This window comes from Octopus sinensis, unplaced genomic scaffold (assembly GCF_006345805.1).
Source record: "Octopus sinensis unplaced genomic scaffold, ASM634580v1 Contig09616, whole genome shotgun sequence".
Classification (NCBI taxonomy): domain Eukaryota; kingdom Metazoa; phylum Mollusca; class Cephalopoda; order Octopoda; family Octopodidae; genus Octopus; species Octopus sinensis.
Genome location: NW_021831849.1, coordinates 216,493 through 244,359, shown reverse-complemented (window position 1 = coordinate 244,359; position 27,867 = coordinate 216,493). Strand labels below are relative to the sequence as shown.

Here is a 27,867-nt window from a genome sequence, read left to right as displayed (position 1 = left end):
CTCTAATTAACTGTTGGTGATTCTTGGGTTAAATAATAAAAAAAGAATTCTTAACTCTAAGCAAAAAAATTTCAAAAGCGGGTTAGATTGGGATCCGACATGTTTGACGATATTGAACATAAAAAGGAAAGCAAGACTTAAATAATTAATTTTTAAAAGAGAATTCAATTTTTATACTGAGGATTAAGATTTAAAGTAAATGATTATTTATAAAATCGTCATAAAATTTTATAAAATTAAAAAGATATTATTCTCTCAATGAAAGCGGTAGGATTCCATAAACTTGGTATATTTCTGTATGACCGCAGCCTAAAATTGGAGATAAATCAAAAATAAATCGATATACATATCTTCTACCTATGCATATTTAGGTATATTGTATTTACCGTATGTCTTCACCAAGATATTTTTGTCATAGTAATACCTTAATCCCCTGCTTAATTTTCCGTAATTCATTTTTGGTTTATTTTTCCGAATTCCCCAAAATTTGGCAACTCGATTTGGTTCTAACATTTTGAATTCCCACTCAACTCCGGTCCAGGAAATATAATTATGATAATTATTATCCACCAACAACTCCAGAATAAACTGCCACAGTTGAATTGGTCCACAGCCTATAAAATATCTCATAAAATTGTTAAAAAACATATCAATAAAATAAAAGAGCAGATTAAAGCGCATCGGTCACTTTAAATACTCTTTAATTGAGTTTTACTCTCAAGTCGATTGATATGTCATGCATTACATATATAATTTATGTAATGATGTTTTATTATGTCAATAAACCAACCATTCCAAGACGAATTGATGTCTGGAATCTTGACGGATTTGATGCTTGAATTTGAGTTGAAAACTGGTCATACTAGACATATACTTATTGAGGAATACTTACATTTTTTAGTTTATTCGTTTTTGTGTGAAACTGTTGGTAGTATGAGCTGTTGGTTTCGGAGTCGACTGTTGAAAATAAATTCAGTTTCTCAGAATACAAACTCGAAGAATTGGGGTCAATATAATTGTATTTTTCGGAAGGATCACTACTATTTGTAGAATAATCTAAGTATTTTAAATATGACACACAACAATGGACAACGGGAGAACCCATTTTGGGAATAAATTTAGAAGGATTGATTTGAATAACAACTAAATGAGTGACAAAAACGGATACTGCTTTTTAGCAGTCTAAAATATTCCCAGATTGCTTCGATTCCTTGGTAATTGACCATCAAATTAAGTTGTTCTTTGCTAAGTCTGATCAGAGTTTTCCCGTCAAATTTGAAATTTTCGAAATCTATATTTTCTATTCCTAGTTCTTGGCAAATCCACGATAACCAACATACTACATCTCTAGAATTCCAATTGAGAGGATCTAAGCAGTTATATTCAGCGAGAAACCATATGAAATGTCATAAAAACGAATAAAACTATAAAAAGAGTTGAGGATGTTGTCAGGAATGTAATAATTTTGTTCGTATTCTAAACTTGTCAGACAAGTTGATACCCTGACAATAGAATCCACTGTCATATTGAGAAGCAGCGTTTATTCTTGAATTCATATTTGATTTGAAGTAAATAGTCGTTAGATTCTTAAAACGTATTTTCAACTCGCGCACATTAAGCGCAGAATAATGTCAAGATTCAAGTTAGATTAGTTCTCAAGGATCCATAATGGCAGTTATATTGTTTTCCGAGACATTTCCTTTGTAGTCCCCCCACTTCACTGCAAACTAATAATCTTTATTGCTGACTTTGACAATTTTAATTACCATTCTGTTTTCAAATAATTATTGTTTTGGTTAATGTCTCAGATGGAATTTATGAAAATTCCATCTCCAACATTCGGGTCATCTTTTTTTGATTTATGGGGACATTCTCGAAATTAATAGGCCACATGACCTACTGGTGATTGTCAAATTTACGATAATTTATTTTTGAGTGTTTCAACTCAACTTATATGTGTTGACTATCAAGTAATTGACGATTACTAGTTGAAAGGAATAATGGTAATGGTCTTTAGATATAATCCACTTGCTGTAGATTTCAGGAAGTAATTAAACTGGACAATTATCCAAACGATTTTAGGAAATTTGTTTAGGTTATTTAATTGAAATGTATTTTAAATATCAAGTATTCGACAGAATTATGAGCTTATGAAATAAAACATGTAGAAAAATGATAAATGTTGTTATTTATTGATAAGTTTATTATTCTATTAAAAATAGATTTTAAATATTAACCTAAAATGAGGAAACTTCCAACTTCTCCAATAGAAATATAGAGCCTGAATTTAAACTTGTATACTAAAAAAGATAATGTTCTTTTATAATTCCCTGAATTTTAGCTAAATAATTTATACATTGATTTTTTAGTTGGTTTAATATAAACAATTTTTTGAATCTACAGACCGGGTCGCTTAAAAAATTAAAATTTTGATTGAATAGTGCTGCCAAAGCAATTTTGGTTAAAATTTTACAAAAGACATTAAATAGAAAACACAAATAATTTCAATCCTAAAAATTGATGTTTGATTTTCCGTTAGGGCAAATTACTTGATTGGATCTTTTATCCAGTAATTGGACAGCCCGACTTAGTGGTGATTATGAAAGGGAACTATTTGGCTATGAAAGGGTTTAGAGAAATTAACTTTTCAATGTTAAAGATTGTGTTTCTTTAAGTAATAAAAATTATTTAATAAATTTATTAACTGAATTCTTAGGTTAAAAATCAATTTTTAATTTTGGCTATGTTTATCAAGAAAATTTTCATAATTAAAAATAGAATAAAAATTTTTCTTTAGTGAGCAAATTTTATGATAAATTTCTCTAATTAGATTTTTATACTGATTGTAACCATTATAACTTTCGATTGTTGATAGATACATTATAAAAAACCCGCACTTTCCGCAGAGCCGTAGTATTTTATGACTCCACACAGGCAGGGACACACATTTTATTTTAAATAAAGATTTTTTATTTTTGGCTAATCGTAGGTAGGGCCAGAGGAGGTTCTTTAGTTGTTATTCTTTTTCTTGTTTGTGTGTCCGGAATGGACAATCTAGTTCCGCATGACGGCATAAAAATATGGAAATTTAGGTCAGAAAAATTTATGGTTGCAAGTATTGAATTTCAAAAATGTTTTGCAATTAAAACAAGAAGGTTCAATGTTTTTTCCAAAAATGAGAAAGCAGCGATATTTTTTAAAGATCAATAAATTAAGCGTAGGATTAAAATTAATTAAAGTTCAAGGTTAACAAATGAATTTTAAATACAATTAAATTCACTTAAGTTTATAAGATATCACAGTTTTAGGGCATTGATGAGTAAAAAATTAAGACTAATAATCCATATAAATATATAATGATTCGAAGATGGTATCGAATTTCGATCAATTCTGATATGCTTGGACAATCAATTTAATAATCAAGTGAAACAAAAAGTACCATTAAGAAATAACCCTAGAAAATAGATTATTAAAACCAATTTTAAAATATTTATATATTTGAAATAAATATTATTTTTTAAATTTTTTAAATCAAATATGATTCAATTAATATATTCATAATAATCTACAAATATTAAATGGGTTTTTATTGCATGCGCAGTTAAAATTTTAGAAGCCTTTGTTACCCTCGCCACCAATGATTCATATGCGAAGGGATGCATAGCCCTCGCTCAATCTCTCAGAAACGTTCAGACTCAGAAACAAATAGTCGCAATGATTTCTAACAACGTAACTGAAAATATGACGTAATCCCTAAAGTATTAAAAAATAGTAACAAACTCAAAATACTGTTTGATAAAATTGTCATAATCGAAGAATTCAATAGCGGAGATGAGCAAAACCTGGGATTACTTAATAGACCTGAACTCGGAGTCACATTTTCAAAAATATTTTGTTGGAAATTGACCGAATTCAAAAAATGTGTGTTCATGGATGCAGATACTTTGGTTTTTACACGTTATAAACCGCAAAAATAGATTTTGAAAAATATTGACGATTTATTCGAATATGACGAACTCAGTGCGTGTCCAGATGTGGGGTGGCCTGATTACTTCAACAGCGGAGTCTTTGTTTTTCAACCCTCTTTGGAAACATTTCACAATCTTGTGTCTTTTGCTAACGAATTTGGAAGCTTTGACGGTTTTTTATCAAAAATTAATTTTAGGAGCCGACCAAGGATTACTCAACGCGTTTTTCGCAGATTGGTCCCTTTCAAATAGTCGAAGGATCCCCTTCGTCTACAATACTCCCGCTCTTTCTATTTACAGCTATTCACCCGCTCTCAGACAGTCGAATCAAAATATCTCAAATATTAGAAATCGGAGTTTGGTGAGAGTCGTCCACTTTATTGGTCCTTCCAAGCCTTGGGACATGCATCCCCAGTTTGGCCGGAATGAGGAATTTTTTAAACTATGGGACGATGCTTACTCAGAGGGTCTACGAAAAGGACTCAGTGAGTTTCCCGTATAAGAAATTTATTTAAATTTATTAGGAGCAGTCAAATTTGGACAGTCGTGTGTATTCTTCAGATTTGAGTGGTTGTAATAAGTTCTTTATATTTATAGAAAATGAAACTTGTCGAGAAATGGAATCATCGGATAAAATACTCCAACATTTACAAGAAGGGATTAAAAAAACCAAAATATCTAAAAAGAAAAATAACAGGGATTAACAAGATTAATTAAGGATTTAATTTTTCATTTAAAATGTTAATTTTGGTTCTGTTTCAATTAATATTTTTATATAGCGAAATATTCATCTGAAAAATCCAAAAAAAGACGATAAAACATTTTTCAACTAAATGAAAAACCGAGTTTATAGTTTAAAATAAAAAACTGATTTCCGCATTCAAAAAACCGCAAAAGTCAAAATAAAGTCACACCCTTATCCAAAAATTGTACATTCATTTTCATTTTATAAGTTTGAAACTAAAACTTATTCACAAAAATCGCTAATAAATTCTACAAACACCATTGGAATATCAAAAACGTTTATTTAAGCATTATTAACATTTTCAAGTGTAATTTCAGTAGCATTAATCATACTGTTAGTCAAGATAGAATTAATGCAATTAGCAACATCTTCGTAGTGCACTTTGTTCTGTAGAAAAGACACATTAGACACGACAGAATCGACTGCTCTTAACAGATAATCAGTCTCAGAATCCGTCACTAAATCCCCTACAGAATATTTGACGACTAAACCCAACACAACAGTGACAACTCGGATAGCCATTGGTGCCATTTCCCTAGCCAATGTCAAAGTCATTCCTCTCACAGCACTGCTAAGGCACTGGAAGGAAAGACTGTCCTTCATTCCAAACTTGGACACTCCATTGACAATTACTCCATGTTCCCCGTCGTAGTCTGCCTCTGAATCCTTGGCAGACCGAGCAAAGGAGGACATGAATGAATAAGAACTAGTTATGTTGTTCTGTATGATTATTACGTAATACTATATAGTCTGCGGTAAAATCGATCGGACTTTGATTCTGTTGGATAGTTTTGATGATTTTTACATTTGAATAATTTATTAAATAATTCAAAGGGCCGATATCGTTTTTTATTTTTTCAAATAAATTATCAATTTGTTGTGGACAGGAAATCTACATTTAAGTGAAATAAAACACGTTTAGTGGGTGGTATAGGCAATTTGGGAGACGATACTGGTCAGGTAGGGAAGAAATTTTTTCATGAGAATCTGCAAGAATTACACGGCATTCATTGTTGAGCATTAATTGAGCAGTTGTCAGTCCAATAGTTGCTACATCTCCTACAATTAGGGCTTTTTTACCCTAATATCGAGATTACACAATGTTACCACTAAAGATTTGAAAAAAGACATTAAATATTTTATAATAATTGTTTATAATTTATTAACATTTATTTTTTAACATAATTTAAAACTATTTGATGGAATTTTTTTAAAAGGTAATCCTAAGTATTCTACATTCCCTAACATTCTATTCATGAAACATGACTTTCTGATGAAATAATAGATTTAAATTTTTTGAAATTAAATTTAATTAATGATTTTACAATTAATTTTTAAATAAAATTTTAAAAAATAATAAAGGACCAACAATGGCTGTCGAGGTGGAGTCTACCGAGTGAGTACTTTTTTCATAGAGAAATAGTGTGATCAGATTGATAGAACAATATTTGAAGGAAAATAACTTACTAAAATCTCTCGAAACCCTCAGAGTAATCACATAATGGCATTTTAGGAAGAGTCAGGAGTCTATTTAAACACTGTAGACTCCATAGAGTCCTTCACCTCAGATGTTATAAACGGACACTGGGACAAAGTACTCATGACTGTCCAAACTCTTAAACTACCCGAAAACAAACTTATGGACCTCTACGAACAAATCACCATCGAGCTTATCGAACAGAGAGAATTTGGGGCTGTTCGATCTCTCCTTCGACAGTCCGATCCTCTACTACTCCTAAAAGAAAGAGCAATCGAGAGGTACATTCGCCTGGAAGAAATGTTGGCCCATCCTAAATTCGATCCCCGAGTATACGGAGAGAGTAAGGATAAAAAAAGGACTTTAATCGCTCATTCTTTATCCAAGGAAGTAGAAATTGTCCCCTCTTCTCGTTTGCTGTCTCTGATTGGGCAAGCTTTGAAATGGCAGAGACAGACGGGACTGCTCCCCCCTGGCAATAATATTGATATCTTCAGAGCTAAGGCTGTGGTCTACGCTCAGGGGGAGGACATTATTCCCACACAGAGCGGGAAAACTATCAAAGTGATGATTTTGCTGTAATTTCTAGTTCGGACAGAAAGCACATGTAAAAACTGCTGTTTTCTCACCAAATGGAGAATATTTGGTGACGGGGACAGTCGATGGGTTTGTGGAGGTGTGGAATTTCACTACTGGGAAGCTGAGGAAGGATTTGCCCTACCAAGACAAAGAGGAGTTCATAATGATGAAAGACGCTGTTATATCTCTTTCATTTTCCCGAGATTCTCATTTTCTGGCCACCGGAAGTTTGACGGGGCAAATCGGGATTTGGCGGGTTTCTACAGGGCAGTGTATTCGACGGTTGGAAAATGCCCACAGTCAATCAGTCACGTCCATGGAATTTTCTAAGGATGGGGGACATTTGCTGAGTAGTTCTAACGATAAATCAATCCGAATCCACGGTCTCAAGTCAGGGACATTGCTAAAGGAAATGTTGGGTCACTCTTCCTATGTGAACTGTGCAATGTACTTCTCGGACTGCATAGTCAGTGCATCCTCGGACAGTACTGTCAAAATATGGAATATCCACAGTTGTGAATGTTTAAAGACGTTTTGTTTGTCTGGGGATTCACCTGTGCTGTCGTTATGTCCTCTTTCAGGAGGGCAGTTTGGGGTGTGTAATCATTCCTGTACATTGTTTGTGATGGATATGAGTGGACAAGTCGTCAAAACGTTCAATTCTGGGAAGAAGGGAGTCTTGCTTGTGTCTGCTGTTGTGTCCCCTCGCAGTGAGTTTATATACGCGGTGGGGGAGGACAAGATGCTTTACTGTTTTGTAATGAAGACGGGCAAGTTGGAGAGGACGATAGCGGTTGATTTCATATCTGAGTTGTAGATTCACGATGGAGAAGTACTTGGTTTGTGTCATCACCCTCTTCTTAACATAATTGCCACATATTGTACATTTGGACTTGTTAGGTTGTGGAATGCATGAATTTGTCTATTTTTGAGTAATGTACACACCAGTAGGGAACTGTTGTCAGTAATACAGCTTATAATGTCATTAGTCAGTTATAAAACAGTCTAAATATACTTCAGAGACGAGTACATGGTTTAAATGTTAAACCAGTGTGTTTACTAATTGGTTCCTTAGTACATTAGTGGGCTATTTTAAGCTGAATAAGTAAATAAAACATTTTTGTTCTGGAATATACTTACTTGCCTATCTAGGAAGATATGGTAATTATTTTCACTCCGAAGGCACGAGTTTTTTAATAGTAAGTTGTATACACTAAGGCCTAAATTAGTGAAATATAATACAGTCAACCCTCTCTATAATGAACAAAATGTCCACGTCAAAACATCATGTTCACTATTGTCTATAGTGAACAAAAGGAATCAAAATAACAATAAACAATATTAAAGTATAATTACAAAGATTATTTAGAGATTTTAATCATGTAATCGGTGATTTTTTGAGAATGATTAGTTTGATAATTTCTTAAAATTTTTTGTATTTCGTATACTTTTCCTCTTTGTTCATAATCATTCTCAAGAAACCATAATTCAAGCGCCTTCGCATATTCACTAGCTTCATATAGTGTCGGAACATAAATTTTTTCATCTTCCTCTTCAACTTGGTCTTGCTGTTTTAGTTTTCTCGCAAAGTTTTGTATAAAGTTTTCGTCGTCAATTTGATCATTTTCATAAATCAACAAATTTTCATCATCTATTTCTTCTATTTCTGTCAGGTTCTGTATTAACGCATTTTCAAATGCTTTCTTGAAACAATTTGTAATTGTTAATTCCGACACTTCTAACCAAGCTTGATTTATGAATATCAAACAATTCAATAGAGTGAATTTCTTCAACTTTTCCGTAACTTTTTCGTGATCTACATTGTCATCATTAGTATAAAATTCAATCAAGTGTGCACATAGGAGTTGTCTATACCTGTCTTGATTTTATTATTCCTTGATCAAGGGGTTGTAACTTCGATGTTGTATTTGGAGGGAAAAAAAGAGTTCGATGTTACTGAACTCTAAATCACGTGAGTGTACAGTCGCATTATCAAGTAGAATTAGAATTTTTCTTTTTTGCAAAATCATTTTTTTGTTCAATTCTATGAGCCATTCTGAGAAATAACCATATGTCATCCATGCTTTTTTATTTGATTTGTATTCCACTTGTAAATTATTAATTAAATTTCTTCTTCCTTTAAAGCAGCGTGGATTTTTGGCTTTTCCAATAACAAATGGGTCAAGTTTTTCTCCCATCATACTAACGCAAAACATAACAGTTACTCTTTCTTTTATCGGTTTATTAGACAGATTTTTGTCCGAGTCAACAGCTAATGTTCTGTTCGACAAAAGTTTAAAAAACAATCCAGTTTCGTCCAAATTAAAAATATTTTTTGAACAATATTGTTCTAATTTTCTATTGAGGCTTTCTGTAAAATTTTCAATCACAGAGGTTTCAACAAATTGATTTTCTCCACATAAAGCACGGAAAGCAATGCAATATCGATTTTTTACATTTCCAAGCCATCCATTTGCTGCTTGAAATTCTTGAATATTACAAACTTTCGCCATTTTTAGAGACATGGACTTCAAAAGATATTCATTGATTGTAAATCCAAATGATCGTTTTTTAACGAACCATTCAAATAGATCTCTGTCGAATGGTTGAGACTTGGGCAAGTAATTTTCTTCTTTTTTTGGTCATCTTGAACATTAAGTATTCCTTCAGAATTTTTCAAAATTTTTTTTATGCAGCCCAGAGAAACATTGAAATAAAGGGATAAATCGCGCTGTGTGTAATGTCTATTTTTATGATAAAATTCGATTATTTCCTTCTTTTGAAAAAATGACAGGCGTTTTCGATTTTCCACCATGCTAACAACTGTAGAACGTGTAGTTTATTCGTTTTAAAGAATTTTAAATATATATGTAAAATATTAAATTTAATATTTTTATGTTCACAAAATTTGACGTTCACTATTCTTTAATAGTGAACACAAAATATTTAATAAATGATATTATACATTTTTAAACGTGGTATTCATTTTATAATAATATATTAATGAGAATTACTAATATTTGTTATTGTAGATTGCATTAATATGGCCTGTTCACTATAGAGAGGGTTCACTATAGAGAGGGTTGACTGTAATTTTATATTTTAAATCGGGATGGAAATCTTATTGTTAGTCACAGTGCAATTCCATTGTATCCTATTTTAAGTCATATAACTTGAGAATGAAATATTTAAGAAATTTTTATGAATCATCGAAAATTTCCCGAAAAGACCACAAGAGAAGTTTAAGGTAGAAAGGAATTTCGAAAAAGTCAAGATGAAGAATCAATGAGATTGGCCTTTTCGTGAAAAAGTATATTTTAAACACCGATTTACTTAGAATCATTTTTATGGCTGTTTAAATGTCCTAATATTTTTAAAAAATCAATGGAAAACGCGCATGTCGCATTTCAATACTTTTCATGTCTTGCCATTTTATGAGGCTTGAGGTATGTGGAATCTTGGGGTATAGCAAGTGAATAAAAAATCATTCATCCCATATTTTTAAAAGATTTTTGATAATCGTTCAAAATTGAGTTAGTGGGGTAAAATCATATTGTTTTTTTTGCTTTGCTGTTCGGGAAAAGTATCATTTGTGACCTACAGGGTAATTATCAGATAAATATAATTATTCCAATACCCTTTGTTAATAAATTCGGGGTTATTGTTAATTTGTGTCTATCCAAAATGAAATTATCAGTTTTCGTCGTATTTGCCGTTTTATATAATGTGACTGTATTTTTGAATCATTCTCAAAAACTATTGAAATATTGTTTCCGTGGCTTATAAGAAATTTATAAAATTAGACACAAATTAAAACTTTGTAAGTTTTTAAATGTTTTTGTATTCTTGAAAGCGAATAGAGTTGACCCATCTTTTCATGTTTAACGAAATGCAAATTTTTCTAGAATTCTAAAATCTTAAATAAACAGAAATAACAAAGATGGATCATAAAATCAAATTTTTTACTGACTGATCCCATTTTTAAAATTTTTAATGTAAATTTAAATCACGACAGAATAATTTATTTTACTTTAAATTTGCAAATATAACATAATATAGGCTCAACTCCATAATATTACGAATGACATTTGATCACTGTACGGTAGAAATGATTGCCAGAATAACAAAATCTGCAAAATCGGTGTTTGCAGAACCAGCAAACAACCATTCTTGTACGATCGTCCACAACAACACTGTGATGGCAAAGAGGACACGTTGTATATTTTATCACTTTATTCAGCTCATTTTGAACTTTTTTTGAGAGTATGAAAATAGGTATAATGTTTTCCTTAATGATAATTAGTATTCATAAACATACTTTATTTGTTTCGTTTTCAAATTTTTGATATTTTATCATTATGAAATTAACAAATTCTGTCGTCGAAAGTTATTTTATTACTTTTCTCACAGCGTTTTTTGACTTAAATCAATAGTATTAATATCTCTATTTATCTGATGAACCACATGCAGGGATAAGCTATCAATACGGGTCAACAAGTAGCTACTTTATTTATCAAAAAATTAATTTTAAGTTGAAAAGGACAATTCACTCCAAATAATGTCCTTGATGTTGCTTGATTTTTTTCATTTTTTGATGATCACTTATGTTTATGTGATTTTAAATTACATTTTATAAAATTGTGTGAGATTTTTATTTCTCATGATTTATATTTTTTCAAAAATACTTTTCACATACTCAATTCTTTCAGGCACCCTTAAAAGTTTTAGCGTAATCGGATTTATTTTATTAATTATTGAGTGGTGAGAAAAAGGACGGATTCGTATTTATTCGATATTCTACAAGGCCAATAAGAATTTTCTTAACTGATTTCAGTGGAAAGTAGTATAGGAGCACTAATAGCAGTAGGCATTCTATACATTTAGTAGAAGTTTTAGATTTGTTTGTTTGGGTCATTTTAAATAACATTTTTTTTGATTTTGGCAATTTTAAAAAGTTAATGGACAATCTTCCTCCATATTAAAAAGTAATTTTTTAAATAAACAATTAATTTTATATTAGTTTTTTTAAATGTTGTTTTTATCAAATATAGTAAAAAGATACCAAATAGTTAAATAAATAGCAGACCGCATATATTTGAAAATGTCGTATTCTCTGTCTAGTGGTGCCATAGAAAAAATATTCAGAGGCGAGAAAGTCCAGAATCCAATCTTACAGGTAACTAAACCTATAAAATCTTAATTAAAAAAGGTATTTGGACACAAAAAAATTATATCAACGGAATCTAACTCAGCCGAACGTTACCGTCTGTTAATATCCGACGGAGTGAACCACTTTTCATCAGTAATGCTAAGCACTCAACAAAGCCACCTCATCACCGAAAACAGACTTTCCCCAAATTCTATAATAAAAGTCGAGAACTATCAACTAACAAGTGTCGGAACAGACAAACATATTCTAATTCTATTCGAACTTGCCATTCTAAGTCCACAAGACCAAGTCCTGCAGAGAATCGGGGACCCAACCCCCTTTAAAATATCAGATATCCACCAAAAACGACAACCAACAGTCCCTTCCCCTCAAAAATCAAATCCACCCACAAAAAGACCATGTTTCCCCCAATCCCCCACAGTGGTGGAGAGTAAAGTCCATTCAATCAACAGTCTCAACCCATATCAAACCAAATGGATGATCCGAGCGAGAGTAACTCAAAAAAGTGACATCAAAACGTGGTCTAATTCGAGAGGGGAAGGAAAATTATTCTCAATGACACTCACAGACGAATCTGGGGAGATCAGAGCCACGGCATTCAACGATGAATGTGATCGGTTTCCTCTATTTTTATTATTTCAGTATTTTCCCCCTTTGTGAGACAGGGCAGATTTATTTTATATCAAAGGCTAGTCTAAAAGTGGCCAATAAACAATATTCTTCACTTCCGAATGACTATGAGATGACATTTACACGGGAAACTCAGGTTTGGTTGGAAATTACTCTCATAGTTCACTTTATGTGCAGAAACTGACGTGAATATACCAGAAATTGACTTTAATTTCGTCAGGATAAGCAAACTGGGGGAGATGGCTGTGAATAGAATGGTGGATGTGTTGGGAGTGGTCCACACGTCGAGTCCGATCACGGAAATAATCTCAAAACAGAACAATCGTGAATTAAAAAAACGGAATATTCAGTTGGTGGATGACTCAGGTGGGTGTTTAGTATGAATAGGCAGGTTCTGTGGTGACTGTTACTCTTTGGGGGGAACAGGCTGAGAGGTTTGTGGTCACCGAGGAGGCCCCACACCCCACAGTGGCTATAAAAGGTGCCCGACTGTCCAATTTTAATGGCTGTTCGCTCAATACTAGCACGAATAGTACGGTTATCTTTCACCCGGAGCGTCGGGATGCATATAAGCTGGCGGGGTGGTATTTACGTGGAGGATCAGAAATTGAGTTTTCGAATCTGGCAGGAAAAGAAGACCAAATTGCACCGCGTACTGTGAATTGGAAGACATTTGGGGAATGTGGAGGGGAAAGTGTGGATGGGAATACAGCGGAGTATTACACAGTCAAGGCATCGGTTGTGTTCTTGCGGAAGGAAACGTGTGTTTATTTGGCTTGTCCGTCTGAGGATTGTAACAAGAAATTGGTAGAGCAGGGCAATGGGGTGTATCGATGTGAAAAGTGTCAGAAGGATTGGCCCAAATACAAGCGTCGGTTTATGCTGCAGATTCATCTGGCGGATCACACGGATAGTCAGTGGGTGACATGTTTCCATAGTATGGCCGAAAAGATGTTGGGTTGTAAGATGGAAGAGATTATTGACCCCAATGATCCCACGGGGAGTGGGACACGGGACATAGAAGATGTTATTCAGCAGATTATGTTTAATTCCTATGTCTTCAGAATGAGGTCAAAGATGGAGGTCTTCAATTACGAGAGTAGACTCAAATCGACGATTTTTTCTGTTGATAGTCTCGACTACATTTCGTACACAAAACATCTTATTTCACAGATTCAGGCTTTTAATTAGTTTTGATACTTCTTTTTCACATTTTTACTGTTTTTTGTTGTCGAATGATTTATTTGATCCTTAATTATTATGAGTAATTTGTACAGCCGATTTGACACAGTTGACTCTCATGGCCTTTGATAAATTGAGAGTAAAAATAGGGACTTGGTAGCGTAAAATGATATTGATGAACAAATAAAATATTAGAGACGAGGAAATAATGTTCAGATGATTGTTGTTGAATCTCGTGAGTTAGAATTAGTGGATAAATAGAACGTCAAAAATATGCCTACCTGCAAACATGTAATGATTACATTTAAGCTTGCAATAAAATTCCAGAGTGTATTTTTAGTGACCAGATTTAAGTAAATTTAAATTAATAAAGGAGGCGTCATCAATGTTAGCGACGAGTTTATACAACCTTCAAGTTAAAATGAGTATCCAGATCCCAATTAGTCGACGTAATTTGATATATTATTTCACGAGTTTATAAACTGCAGTTCTTTCCCATAAGCATCCAATTCGATGAATCAACAGATATAACTTCGATTATCAGTTAGTTTCTTTTTTACGTTTTTTCGAGGCAAACAAGATTGTTGAGGATTTTCTTTTTGTATCGAACTTAATGGAAAGTCATGATATTTTTTGCTGTTGTTTACGAATTTGTGGAACTTAATTCTATTGACTGGAATAAAGTCGGATCAATTTGCACTGACGGAGCTCTTTCAATGCTTGGTCAAAATTTATTGCACATGTAAAAAAAGAATCCAAATTTCCATTGTACAATACACAAATATCCTCTTGAATCAAAAACTTTACCATCAGAGATGAAGATTGTCCTCGATCAAATAATAAAAATAATTAATATTATTCGTTCAAGAGCAGTTAATCATAGAATTTTTCAAAAATTGTCAGAAGAATTTGGATCAGAACATTCAATTTTGTTATATCATTCAGAATTTAGATGGCTTTCCCGGGGAAAGGCTTTGACGAGAGTTGTTGAGTTATCTGATGTTATTTCAATGTTTTTGAAAGATAATAATCATTTTGATTTATTTGAATTGATGGAATCCATTAAATTCAATAAAAATTATTTTATCTTGCTGACATTTTTTCTATTTTGAATGATTTTAATTTATCTTTGCAAGGTTAACTATAATTATGAATTTTTAAGCAAATATATGTCTTATTTATTATTTATTTATTTATTAACTCCACTTAAACACTTTTTATTGACCAAAGGACCAGGGTAAGCCAGTTAATTATAATCCCCCGTGATCCCCCGATTCATGCGAGGGAGATCCTTCTGAAAGGTTCGATCCTGCCCACAATGAACGTACTGAGACGACGATGTCCCAGGGTCTGAGATCTAGAAGTCCTTTTTCGGTAGGCATTAAGTGCCTCCTGAGCGTTGCCATATCCGAATGGAATTTTCCAACTGACATGGTGGACCCCATAACGCCACGCTAAGACCGGAAGGAAGGTAAGAGATCCCCATTTCCAACTGTGTTGTGCCAGAAGTACTCGTTGCCTCACGGGCAGGGGAACGATAACGAGAATTGGCCCCAGGATGAAAACTGCCTCCTTCGGAATCGAACTCACGACTGTCCAAATCCATTATCCATAGCTTAGTCTTCAGCCAAGGGGGCTGAAGAAGAATGGACATGGTTTATTAACTCCAAGATCACCGAGAAAGATAGGTCAGAACTAACTAATTAGGTGATCCCTGCCTCCAACAACAGCCGTACTGTCCTTGCATGATCTTCTGATGGCCCGACCGTGATCCGGAAACGCCTTCTCTTCCTTCTGCAGAGGAACTCAATTGGAGTGCATTTCTTTATAACCGACCGAAATTCCTCTGCATGGGCCACCTTTTCCTTGAGTGGGTTCCCACTTCCTTGCAGAAACGTGGGAAACCCTGTCCATTCTTCTGCGTCGCCTCCTCGGAAGCAAGGCTGCCAACTGAGGTGTCAGTGTGGAGCATAATCTTCCTTCTGAGTGAGTTCAAGTGTGTTCAAATATATGTCTTCAATTGAATTAAATGAAAAAAATCATTGCAGTCAAAAATAAATTATATTTGTAGAGAAATTAACTTTTGAAATTAAATATATCAATGTTTCCTCTTTTGAAACTTTTCATTGAAATACAGATCCCGATAGTTCGTTATTGAAAATTATTGATGAACATCTTGCAAATCTTGTTGAGAAATTTGAAAACTATTTTCCTGCACAAAATTCTGTTCCTGATTGGATAGTAAATCCCTTCCTTTCTTCAATGAATGTAGATGACGATCTCAAAATTCAAAAATCCCTCATTGAATTAAAAAGTTCCCAAAGTGCTTTGATATCGTTTAAAAACAGTACATTAATGGAATTCTGGTGTGAACTAAGAACTGTATTTCCATTACTCAGTTCATAGAGAAGTTAATTCCATTTCACACAACATATCTGTGTGAAACGGAAATGTCACATCTTCATATTTAAAGTCAAAGTATCGAAATCGTCTTGCGTATTGCCCTATTTGAGACAAAGCCGAACATTGATATTTTAATCTCTAAAATACAAGAACAAAAGTCCCATTAGGCAGTTTAATTACATTATAAAATTGTATTAATAAGATTTGATTTAATTCTTGATTAAGACAAAATGCATACTAGGGGGTCCCTAAAATTTTTTTAAAGCACTTTGGGGTTCCCTATTAAAAAGGTTGGGAAACGCTGGTCTAGATTAACGTCACTTTTGCAGTTGAAATCGTTTGAATGTATCCATACAATCTTGAGAATAATCATAAGCATCGCTTTCTTGTAAAAAAGAACCGGTGATACCAAATTTAGTATCAAATTGAGTTTTATCTTTTCAAGTAACTGAACAATAATAATAAATTAGCATAGATATGTGAGCGACAGACTTCTCGCAAAACTTTCAGACAGGTTTGTAATTCTAAAAGAAATCATGCTCTTTCGAAGAATGCAAAAATTTAATGCAACATGACCTTATATCTGCAGTTAAAAGTAAAATCATATTTATCAAATCACATTTGTTATTTTTGACCCAACCCAGACAAATGTCAAAAGAATAGTCTGTACAAGAGTCATTGAAGTGAAAGGAGTATTCAAATGGATTGAAATAAATAGTGAAGAAGTATTGTCATTTGTATTCATTTACAGCTACTCTGGGAGCACATTCTCACTCCCAATAGAATTTCACAAGGCTACTGACTGGGTGGCAAATGTTCGAAGATAAATAGTTTTTATATACCGACAGCTATTTCACAGACATGATCACCGAAATATTCCCAACTAACAGTGCTGTATTTTAAAATAGATAATTAGTTTAGATCAAGAAGTACAATGTCTCTCAACATGACAAATAAGTGTATTAATGATTATAACATATTTTAAGAATGATTCTGAAAATAAAAACAATTCCCAGAAACTCAAATCACGTTTGATACATATTATGAATATCCAATTAATTTTTTCTTTTTCAGGCTGCTAATTATTGTATTTATATGTTAGATCAACCATACCCCCCAAGTCTTTTATCATTTTCGAACTGATATTGGGACTAATTATCTACCAAATCAATTTGGGTTGTAAAATGCCATAACATAATAATTTGTCAACACTAATATTGGAAATTAGGATTCGCCAGTGGCCGCACCGCGTAAAGCAAGCAAGTTACCTCACAAGATTGCTATCGATGGGTTGTTGTTCTCCAAATTTGATTACTTTTTATAGCTTCTCTTGGAACCAGTCGAATGTTGTATTTTGACCTAATACACTAAACACTACAACAAATAATTGTGCTACAATAACTCTTCACACTAAAATGATTTTTAATTAAAAAGCAGTACAAGAAAGTGGAGATCAACAAATCAAATCGCAAAACAACAGGACCAGATACACGAACCACAATCTTCACTATAATGCTGTAGTTATTAGCTACTTTGTTTAATATTTTCTTTTCCTTGTTAAAAACAATTTTACTCAATATCAAAATATCAGTAAAGCACCGGTTTCGAAGACCCCCGCTTTTAGGAGCAGTTTTTGATAAGAGTCAATTTTTCATTATATAATATATTTTTATGGATAGTTAAGTTAGTTAATGACACTTAAGCGTTTTCATAAGCACGTTTTGCTCGTGCCTTACTCTCAACTATTTTCCAAGTCAGTTTTTTCCCTGACCAGTCACTCAACTGTCTTCCCAGTGACAAAATCATTCGAATGAAATATTTAATAATAATGCTATTTCCTCAATTTAGTCACTAATTGAGTTGAATCTTCAACTTTTACCGATTAATGTAGTGCTTGTAAAATTTAGGTACTTTTCCATCCCATGTGAGAACGACGTTCACTTTTGAATTAGCTTTAATTCGCTTTCCCAGAGAACATATAATTTCTTTACCTCCATATGGTTTAAAGATTGTTAAAAAGTAATCACAACTTCAATGAGCGTTATAAAGTATGTATTTATAAGGATCACTCAATCTCAAAAAAGAAGATTATTCCACCCATTATTTTACTTTTATTTCTATAAAAATCACAGCGTTACTTCATAATTTTTTCTATAAAAATATAAACTTAATTGCAAGTACTAAAAGTAAATGTATTTCAAAAATCCATTTTGTAAAAATCAATAAAAATTTATTACAAAATAAAATCAAACTGCACCACGTTTATTGCAAGACACATCATTCTAATACAAATAAAAAAAACAAAACCTCAAAAAGCAGTCTCTTCTTCTTATACCACTCCTTCTGAGCACCAAAACTCCTCTCAAGCAAAATCTACATAAATCAGTAACACCAACCCTCTCAGCCTGCAACTTATAAAACAACACTTCGGCATGGACACGAGCCACCTCCTCCCCCTCAATAGAATACTCCCTCATTTTAACACCTACCACCTCACATAAAACAACAACCAGTATGTGACTCAATTGCCTTCAGGAGTGACACATCGAACTGAGTAACCATCGAGACAGCCATTCCAGTTCGACCTGCTCTGGCTGTCCTCCCCACTCTGTGCACATACGTCCGTGCAGCATTGGGGACATTATGACAAATACACAAATCCACAGAAGGCATATCCAATCCCCTCGCCGCCACATCAGTAGCCACCAAAACACGACAATTTGTAGACCGAAATGTATTTAAAGAAGCAAGACGTTTCCTTTGTGGCAAAAAAGAGTGAAGGACCTGCACAGAAATACCCAATTTTTCACAAAGCATACCCAAAACCTGACAATACCTATAAAACTATCACATAATTGTCTACTTGCACTGATTTGTGAATACTATGATTGAACTTGATGGATTTTCACGGAGAAAGGCGTCTAAAAGAACAAGCAGGTACGAATCCTTCTTATCGGCTTCCATCAAAACAAAACGTTGGTCCAACAAATCGACTGTGGTCGTCTCCTCTTTGTATTTAAAGGGATTGGAGGATTCAGTCAGTTTGTTGAGGATTGGACTGTCCGTGGCACTGAACATCAACGTCTGTCGGTTTTTGGTGGGGAGAAATGAAATTATTGAGCTCAGTTGTGTCTCAAAGTCTCCTTCCAATAGACGATCTGCCTCATCCAACACCAGAAAACGTAATTGAGACAAAGATTGGGCCAAATCCCCACTTTTGTACTCCAAAAGATCGGATAGTCTGCCTGGGGTGGCTACAACCACATGGGGGAGCTCAGAAAGGGCAGTCAGTTGTTCGACATAGTCTATAGGCCTTTTAATATGGATATATACCTCTTCCTCCGGTCACACAGACAGTCTTGAGATGGATTGGTCGACCGATTAGACAAAATTGGTCACATATTTGGGAAGCCAGCTCACGTGAGGCGGTAAGGACGAGGGCGAATATTCCATAGGGGTCTTTTTCGAGGATTTGGATTATTGGGAGTGCAAATGCTGCTGTTTTTCCGCTTCCAGTCTTGGCACAGGCAAGAACGTCTTTGCCTGAGAGGATTTCTGGAATGCAGGCTGATTGAACTGGGCTGGGTTTACGAACTCCAATTGAATCACAGTGATTTACAATCCATTCACAAATTCCCAGTTTTTTGAATGATTTTTGTTTATTCATTAATTACCACAAGAGGCAACACGTTATTAAATAAATAATATTTAGTATATTTAATATAATTTATTTATATTTTTAATAAAAAACTAATTTTTTAGTCTCTTAGTTTTTTAATTTAATTAAAAAATGTTTTAGTACACATTGGTTATTGAAGTATTTTTTATTTATTTAAGCAACAAAAAATAAATATATATTTAATTTTATTGTTATTTATTTTATATATGAACAATAGATTTTAATGGACGATCCTAGCTCTAGTAGGATTAGCATAAAATTCCAAGGTACCTCAATTATATTAAGATCACAGACAATGATTCTGCCCGAGTTTCTCAATCTAAAATGGAATTCATTTCAAAACAGATCAACGACTTGGATTGGAATTATGAAGTAAAAAACGTAGCCAAGGCTGGCAATGCTATGATAACGTGTATCCTCTGTCAGCTACCCCTTTTATTTATGGCCAGATTTGTTCGTCCTGTCATTTCTATTTATAGTCATGTCGACACACATTTTGTCTTTCCTGTGCTAATAAGGCTGTCAATTCCCGACGGTCGTGTCCTAAGTATATTTTATATTCCACTTTAGATGTCGAAAGTCGTTAGAATATAAAGTTTATCCTTTCCGATCTCTCTATGTCTGCACTGTCTCGTCTCATTGCTGCATGTCTTACTTGTCCCTCAGAGATATGCAGTCACATCTCTCCCTTAGACATGGCTCTGTTTAATTTGACTTGCTCTTTTCTAAATTATTATTTTTATTCTTTGGTTGCTAAATTTTTTATTGGCAAAAAAATTGTATTTTATGAATAAATGTCAACATTTGAATAAGAAAAGTCAACTTGAAAGTTGATAATTAATTATGGTGAATTTTACTTTTAAAAACATTTTAATGAACTTATAATTCTTTAATTGTTATTAAAGTGTGTTAACAAAAGATTTGACCCCGATTGAACGTCATAAATTGTAATATTCGTCAAATAATATTTTATATAAAGTTAATAAATTCATTCAAACTAAATGTCGCAAAATAGAAATCCTTACGGATTTACCAAAGATCATCTTGTGAGTGGTTTTATTAAAATTTTAGCAAAAAATACCTCCCGGGACATATGAAATTGAATCATTTCTTGATATTTTATTTCGCAAACCTAATACTTATGGATCAAAATCTACTCCAAGAACATTTCCCGTCAAAGTTAATTCTTGTGCTCCTCCACCTGCCACATACAATCCAAAACTGTACATTTTCCGCGTTTATTAAAGCAATGTATTTTCTACTAAGAACTACTCCCTTTCTCGAGCTCCCCGTAGTATGGAATATGGAAGAGAAATATCTCACGTGGCCGCCAACTCCTACAACGCTGGAGAATATTATTCTATCAAATGTGAGAAAAGGGATAAAAGGTTTGGCTTTGATGTTGAATTATTCATAGCAGTGCTGCTTTTGTGTCAAAACTACCGAGGATTGACCCCGAACTTTATAATTTGGTTGGTCAATGTTAATAAACATGTGTTTTAGAAAGATAATCCTGACCCAGGACAGTATAAGACAGTGGAGTTGAATCATTCCAACATAATCCGATCCCCCTTTTTGTCAAAAACTGCTCGTTTCAAAAAATCTAAACAGGTAATGATTAGATAGTCAATTTCTTATAGACCACTCCGGGTCCGGGGGCATACATGACGTACACTTTGCCTAAACCCAAGTATTTGGTTGATCTACAAAGGAATCCCTTATTTTACGTGAGTTCAATGCCTCAACAAAGCTAAATAACTAATTTTGAATAAATAATCCAAATTAATTCTTATTGAGACCTTTAAGAGGTAGTCCATGAGGAAATGCTGTCCTTAGTCAAGACCGTATTTTTTGACCGAAAAGTGAATAATTTACAATCATTGCACTTCTGTAGACAATAAAAGTCAAAAAAAGCTTTAAAAAACCGATTTTGTATAATCTGTAATTACTAACGAATACGTGGGAATATACGTGGACACAAAAATGATTACATTCACCTTTTATTATTATTGAAGATCTAAACGCCAAAAAATACATGTTGAGGTTGTAGAATTACCAATTATGATTGAGTCACATTTCCACGCCGTCTTTAATTTTGCAACAAAATTGACGTCAATTAAAAAATATTGTCTGAAAAATAAGCTATAAGATGGTACGTCTATTTTCTAAATCAAAATGTTCTCAATAAAATGGAAATTACGAACGGTTTCAATTTTATGGGTAATTCATTAGCGAATTGAACTGGAGAATCAAACAACTTTTGTGAAGTTCTAGGCTTTCTAAACGACGGATGACTACAAATCTATATTGATGGTGTATATCCTACAAACGATTTTCAAAATAATTAACGCTCAACAACTCTAATCACCATTGGTTACGGGATTACATTAATTTGAATCACCAACAGAAGAAAATTGAAGAACAGCTTTATATGCAATAGTTAATATCATTCAGTTCCCTACCTTAAAAGGGACCGATTATCTAATTTAAAAAGTGCGACTGAGAATGATCTAAAATTCATGATTTTTTATCCAATTTTTTAGATTTAGGTACAGAAACTAATTAAAACTATGGAAAAAATTGATTTTCCAAAACCAAAATCTGCTAAGTAACCATAGAGAAATTGAACAAATATTATTGATGAAACCAGAAACCAGTAAAGATTAGTTTAATTAAGTTTGAATTATGCCATTTCCTCGTCTTCCTCTTCACCCATTTCGCCCTCATCATCGGCAGCGGCGTCCTGATATTGCTGATATTCTGTGACCAAGTCATGCATGTTGGACTCAGCTTCAGTGAACTCCATCTCATCCATTCCTTCGCCAGTATACCAGTGAAGGAAGGCTTTTCTGCGGAACATGGCAGTAAACTGCTCTGAAACTCGTTTGAACAGTTCCTGGATTGCAGTCGAGTTTCCAACAAATGTGGCAGACATTTTTAATCCACGTGGAGGAATGTCACAAACTGCAGTTTTGACATTATTGGGGATCCACTCCACGAAATAACTGCTGTTCTTGGTCTGAATGTTGAGCATTTGTTCGTCCACTTCCTTCATTGACATTCTTCCTCGGAAAATAGCAGCCACAGTTAAATATCGACCATGTCGAGGGTCACAAGCAGCCATCATGTTTTTGGCATCGAACATTTGCTGAGTGAGTTCAGGCACCGTCAGAGAACGGTATTGTTGAGATCCTCTGGAAGTCAAAGGAGCAAATCCAGGCATAAAAAAGTGAAGTCGGGGGAAGGGGACCATGTTTACTGCCAATTTACGGAGATCAGCATTCAACTAAAAATTATCAATTATTATCCGCTAACTTGTCCTGGGAATCTGAGACAGGTGGTCACTCCTGACATTGTGGCAGACACAAGATGGTTCAAATCTCCATATGTTGGAGTTGTAAGTTTCAATGTTCTGAAACAAATGTCGTAGAGAGCCTCGTTGTCGATACAGTATGTCTGGTCAGTGTATTCTACCAACTGATGGACTGAAAGAGTGGCGTTGTAGGGCTCCACAACTGTGTCAGATACCTCGAAGGATATTTAAAAGTGGTCTACCTTGGGTGAAGGAACAACTGAGAATGTGTTCATAATCCTATCTGGATATTCTTCCCTCACTCTGTGGATGATCAGTGATCCCATTCCTGATCCAGTTCCTCCACCCAATGAGTGAGTCAACTGGAATCCTTGGAGACAATCACAGCTCTCCGCTTCTTTCCGAACGACATCCAAGACTGAGTCAACCAGTTCTGCTCCCTCAGTGTAATGTCCCTTTGCCCAGTTGTTTCCAGCACCAGATTGTCCAAATACAAAGTTATCAGGACGGAAAATCTGTCCGAATGGCCCAGATCTGACAGAATCCATTGTCCCAGGCTCTAGATCGACCAGAATTGCTCTTGGGACATACTTTCCACCTTAAAATCAGACCGGTTCTCCACATTACCTGCAGCTTCGTTATAGTAGACATTGATTCTCTCCAATTGAAGATCAGAGTCTCCATGGTAAGTTCCAGTTGGATCAATCCCATGCTCGTCTGAGATGACTTCCCAAAACTAAATTTAGTATTCGACTTTAAGTTTTGTACTTTGGCTCCGATTTGGTTTCCGCACTGTCCTGCCTGCAAGTGAACGATTTCTCTCATTTTTCTACTTTCACGTTAGAACTGCAATTTAAACACTCATAAAATCGCGTTGCCTAGCCAATAGCCCCATGACTACGCATTTTTTCAATAATTAATAAATCAGTTTAATGGTTTTAGCGAATATTTTTACAGATTTTATTAAACTTTCATGAATATTTTTCTCTGTTTTTATACAAAATTCTTTTTATTTCCACGTTTTTGAGCTCAAAATTGGCGTTGTCAACGAAATGTTGGTCGTCGTAGCAAACAGTTTCCATATGAATGTTTTACATTGAGATTGATTATTCCATGGTAACAATTTGGTGGTTATTTCTATTTATTAAATTTCCATCTTTAGTAATTTCAGTCACTCGGTCAGGTTTAATTGCTGATTTATTATCCATTTAATGTCATAATTGTTTATTTTCTTTAATTTAATATAGCTAGTTCGTTTCTTTTTTACAAGAGCTAAGCAAAACTGTTTGTTTTATTACTCAAATTCTTAAAATAAAGCAGCAAATGACAAATTAATTAAAATACATTTGTCTAGGCATGCCATTTTTCAAGTATTAAACAATAAAAGAATCAATTATTATCGACTCAAATCAAAATTAATCACCATGAATGAGATGATGTTAAATCGAATCTGTCAAATACATTGAATTTGCATTTTTCCCATTTTAAAATATTTCAAAAATGATTTCTAATGCATTTATATGAATGAAAATAACTAATTTAAAGAAAAAAAATTAAAAATGTGGTCTATGACGACTTTTTCATAAACTGAAAAAATATTACAACGCGAAAGAATTTTTGAACAAGAATTTCCTATTAAAATTGTTTTCGTAGCCGCAAGAATATTTAAATTATGAAAATTCACAAATTTGTATCTTTTCTTGCGGAAATATACAAAATTTTACGACATATGGCATTAATTTATTTCAGAACTCTATAAAATGCGTTTCTTGATTTTTCCAAGTGGAAGTGACCCAATGTAATTCAATTATAAGATTAAATAACTAAGACTTTATTTATTGCATTGAAAATTATGAAACAAATCAAAGAATTGTGGTTGTTGGGGAACTATTTGTTGCTAAGTACTTAATAAGTATAATAAAACGTTGGTACAAGTCCATTAAAATAAAAAAGAAAGATATTAATGGAATTCAATCTCTCTTGTAGAAGAGTGCATATAATAAATTTAAAAACATTGCATAAATCAAAATTCCGTAACTAAGGACTTGAATTTACAATTTATAAAAAATATAAATTAATATATCACGATGTTGGACTATTTAATAAAGAATTATAGTAATGGTAATAAGTTCTAAAAAGTTGTATCCTAACCTGTTCCACGTATTATGTATTGCACTGTTGATTTGCAATTTCGCTTTAAGGGTAAAACTACATTCTAAATTGTCTTCATAAATAAACGTTTTTCAAAAACAAGTGTAAGTCAACTATTTAATGACTACTTTCAGAATCTATTGTTACTAGATGGAGAAACTGCCTCCGAGCAACCAAGTACTGCCTGGAACTCAGATTGATTCGGAAACGAAAGGAATCAATAAAAATGAAGGACTTGTTGATTATTTAAAAGAAATATGGAATCAATGTTCTCCACTTGTTAATGTCCTTTGTGAAATTGAGTCCACTGACATTCCTATCAAAAAAGCTTCTATTTTTGATTTTTTGTCAACTTTGTGGTTGCCTTAGTAATAAAATAAACAAACCAACCACACTGATTACAGTCGTTACACTCCAGGCATCCACGAACACAAAAGAACTTGATAAATTTTACTCAAACTTCATAAGTGTCTATAATACACAGATTGGATTATTTTTATGAAATCGTTATGGGCTGGAATACTAAAACAGGAAAATTAAAATCAGAGATAATATCAAACCAGATAAAATTAAAGAAACTCTAAAATAGGCTCAAATATATGTCGTTTGCTTCATTCTGAAAAATTCACTATCAATGAAAAAAATTTGATCATATTAGACAAGTAAAATACAAAAATGATAGACAAATGTATCAACTGTTTGTTACAATTATTAAAGTACTTTAGCAAAACCAGCTGTCTATTATGTTTGTACTAGGGAATAAATTACGCAAAATTTCTAGACCATGAATTAAAACCAAAGAAATATGTAAAAAAAACTGCCTGGGAGAAAGTTAGATATCGATAAAAGAGCAGCTTTTACAGCAAAGACATCAGCAAACCAAAAAAATATATTGTCTAGTAAGTTTCCAAAAATTTCTAATGACACAAAAATACGGCCACAAATTGGAAATATAACAAAGTCTTCAAAACTGCCTATGTCAGGGATCGGCGAAATCTGGGGGATTTGAGAATTTAGTGAATTCGAGAGATTTTTCACCCATTAATAATTTAAAGCAAAAAATTATTTATAACAACAAAATCAGTTATTTTTGATTTGTTTTTTTGAAGTTCGGATCATTGAAGATCCAAGCTTTTGAAGATTTTCGACATCAAAGAATTCTTCTTGATTATAGAATTCTTTTAATTTATTTAAATCTTGAAAAGCCTCGTTAAAAGTTACACCTTTCTGACTTTCCTCTATGGGTTTTTTCACTATCAATTTCTTGTTCTATTGTCTCGGAATCATTCAAATCAAATTCTTTATTTTCATTGTAGTCAATTTCGATGTAAAGTCTTTCTTCTAAAGGATTACTTATGTTTATTTTTTCTAAAATATATTCAAAATTTTCAATGACAGCGTTTTCATAATTTATACTTTCAATGTTTTGAATCCATTTTGCATGCTTGAAGCATTTGAATATTAAGGAACTATAAATCTTGTCCCTTTCATAATGCGTGAATAATATTGCATCTTTTAAGTTTAATTTTTTGTATTTAATTTTTTTTGTAATAGAAATATTTTGACTTTCTCGGTAATGATTTCATCGTTCAAAATGGCTCCTTTAGCATCCACTGAATTAATCCAAGAAATCGTATCATTATCGATTTCACTAAACTTCAAATATTCTTTACGAGAAATGTAAGATCTTAAGCTATTTAACACATTTCCTCTCTTATTTCTCGAACTTTAAAATGGAAATTTTTGGTTTGTTTTTTAATCGTGTACTGGATTCCACTCTGGACGTTTCAAGAATTTGGCGGATTTGATAAACTTTACTGCATTGCAAAACATATAGACGGCAAAAATTCAGCTGAAGTAATTAAGTACTAGATCTTCCTGTAATTATTGAAAATGATTTTTCATTGGGTATTAGTAAGATAATTTCCTTTTATCAAAACAAAGCTTATTCCAAATTGAAATTTTAACTGGTGACATGATTTAGATGCACAGATGAAAAAATTGATTATGCAAAAACTACAATGAGTACTTAGAGGTGCTCGAAATGAATATATCACAACCTTTTGATACGATTTATTTAACTAACTGACTTAGAAATGTACTACTAAACAGGAAAGTTTTAATAATTTTCACAAAACTGGCTAAAATTCGTTATAAATCCAAAATTGTAAAAAAATCGATGCAAGAATTGTATAGGCACATTGTTTGGCCACACTTTCAGCGGGTAGGTATCGGTCATCAAAATCCGTCTTTTGAATTTTAGAATGTATTTCGATAAAAATTCACTTTAATTGTTATTAAATCTAGCCACAAAAAACTGAATAAGTTAAACTAGATAGCCTATTATCCATCAGTTTCTAATAAAATTTGTGAAAATGTTGCCGACTCTAGTATGGTGAGTAATAACTCTCCTTCAACAGGAGAAAGGATTCATTTACTGCGAAATCGCAACATGTTTTTTGCATAGGATTTAATTTCAAAAGTATCCAATCTCGGTTTCTTGATCTTTCTAAGGGGAAAAAAACTAATTTGTAGAACTAATGCTTCTAATAATTTAATTTAACTTTTAT

At 33.1% G+C, this 27,867-nt stretch overlaps 4 protein-coding genes and 2 pseudogenes across 4 annotated transcripts; 2 read left to right on the top strand and 4 right to left on the bottom strand.

Annotated features, from left to right (window-relative positions):
- Window positions 1–4,995: 4,995 nt before the first annotated feature.
- Window positions 4,996–5,406, bottom strand: LOC115228158 (3-hydroxyacyl-CoA dehydrogenase type-2-like). Its single transcript, XM_029798804.1, has one exon. It carries the CDS (start codon window positions 5,404–5,406, stop codon window positions 4,996–4,998), a length of 411 nt encoding a protein of 136 aa, XP_029654664.1.
- Window positions 5,407–5,692: 286 nt separating this feature from the next.
- On the top strand, window positions 5,693–6,772 carry LOC115228156 (annotated as a pseudogene).
- A 1,251-nt stretch (window positions 6,773–8,023) lies between these two features.
- Window positions 8,024–9,282, bottom strand: LOC115228155 (tigger transposable element-derived protein 6-like). Its single transcript, XM_029798803.1, has 3 exons — window positions 8,973–9,282; window positions 8,280–8,516; window positions 8,024–8,070 (listed from the first exon to the last, which is right to left on the bottom strand). The coding sequence occupies exons 1-3, from the start codon at window positions 9,280–9,282 to the stop codon at window positions 8,024–8,026; spliced, it is 594 nt and encodes a 197-aa protein (XP_029654663.1).
- A 2,600-nt stretch (window positions 9,283–11,882) lies between these two features.
- Window positions 11,883–13,760, top strand: LOC115228154 (replication protein A 70 kDa DNA-binding subunit-like). The gene is made up of 3 exons (XM_036498852.1): window positions 11,883–11,945; window positions 11,979–12,705; window positions 12,957–13,760. The coding sequence occupies exons 2-3, from the start codon at window positions 12,544–12,546 to the stop codon at window positions 13,758–13,760; spliced, it is 966 nt and encodes a 321-aa protein (XP_036354745.1). The 5' UTR covers window positions 11,883–11,945; window positions 11,979–12,543.
- Window positions 13,761–19,013: 5,253 nt separating this feature from the next.
- LOC118761144 (probable ATP-dependent RNA helicase DDX49) lies at window positions 19,014–19,821 on the bottom strand. Its single transcript, XM_036498851.1, has 2 exons — window positions 19,506–19,821; window positions 19,014–19,459 (listed from the first exon to the last, which is right to left on the bottom strand). The coding sequence occupies exons 1-2, from the start codon at window positions 19,819–19,821 to the stop codon at window positions 19,014–19,016; spliced, it is 762 nt and encodes a 253-aa protein (XP_036354744.1).
- Window positions 19,822–22,452: 2,631 nt separating this feature from the next.
- LOC115228136 lies at window positions 22,453–23,740 on the bottom strand (annotated as a pseudogene).
- Window positions 23,741–27,867: the final 4,127 nt, after the last annotated feature.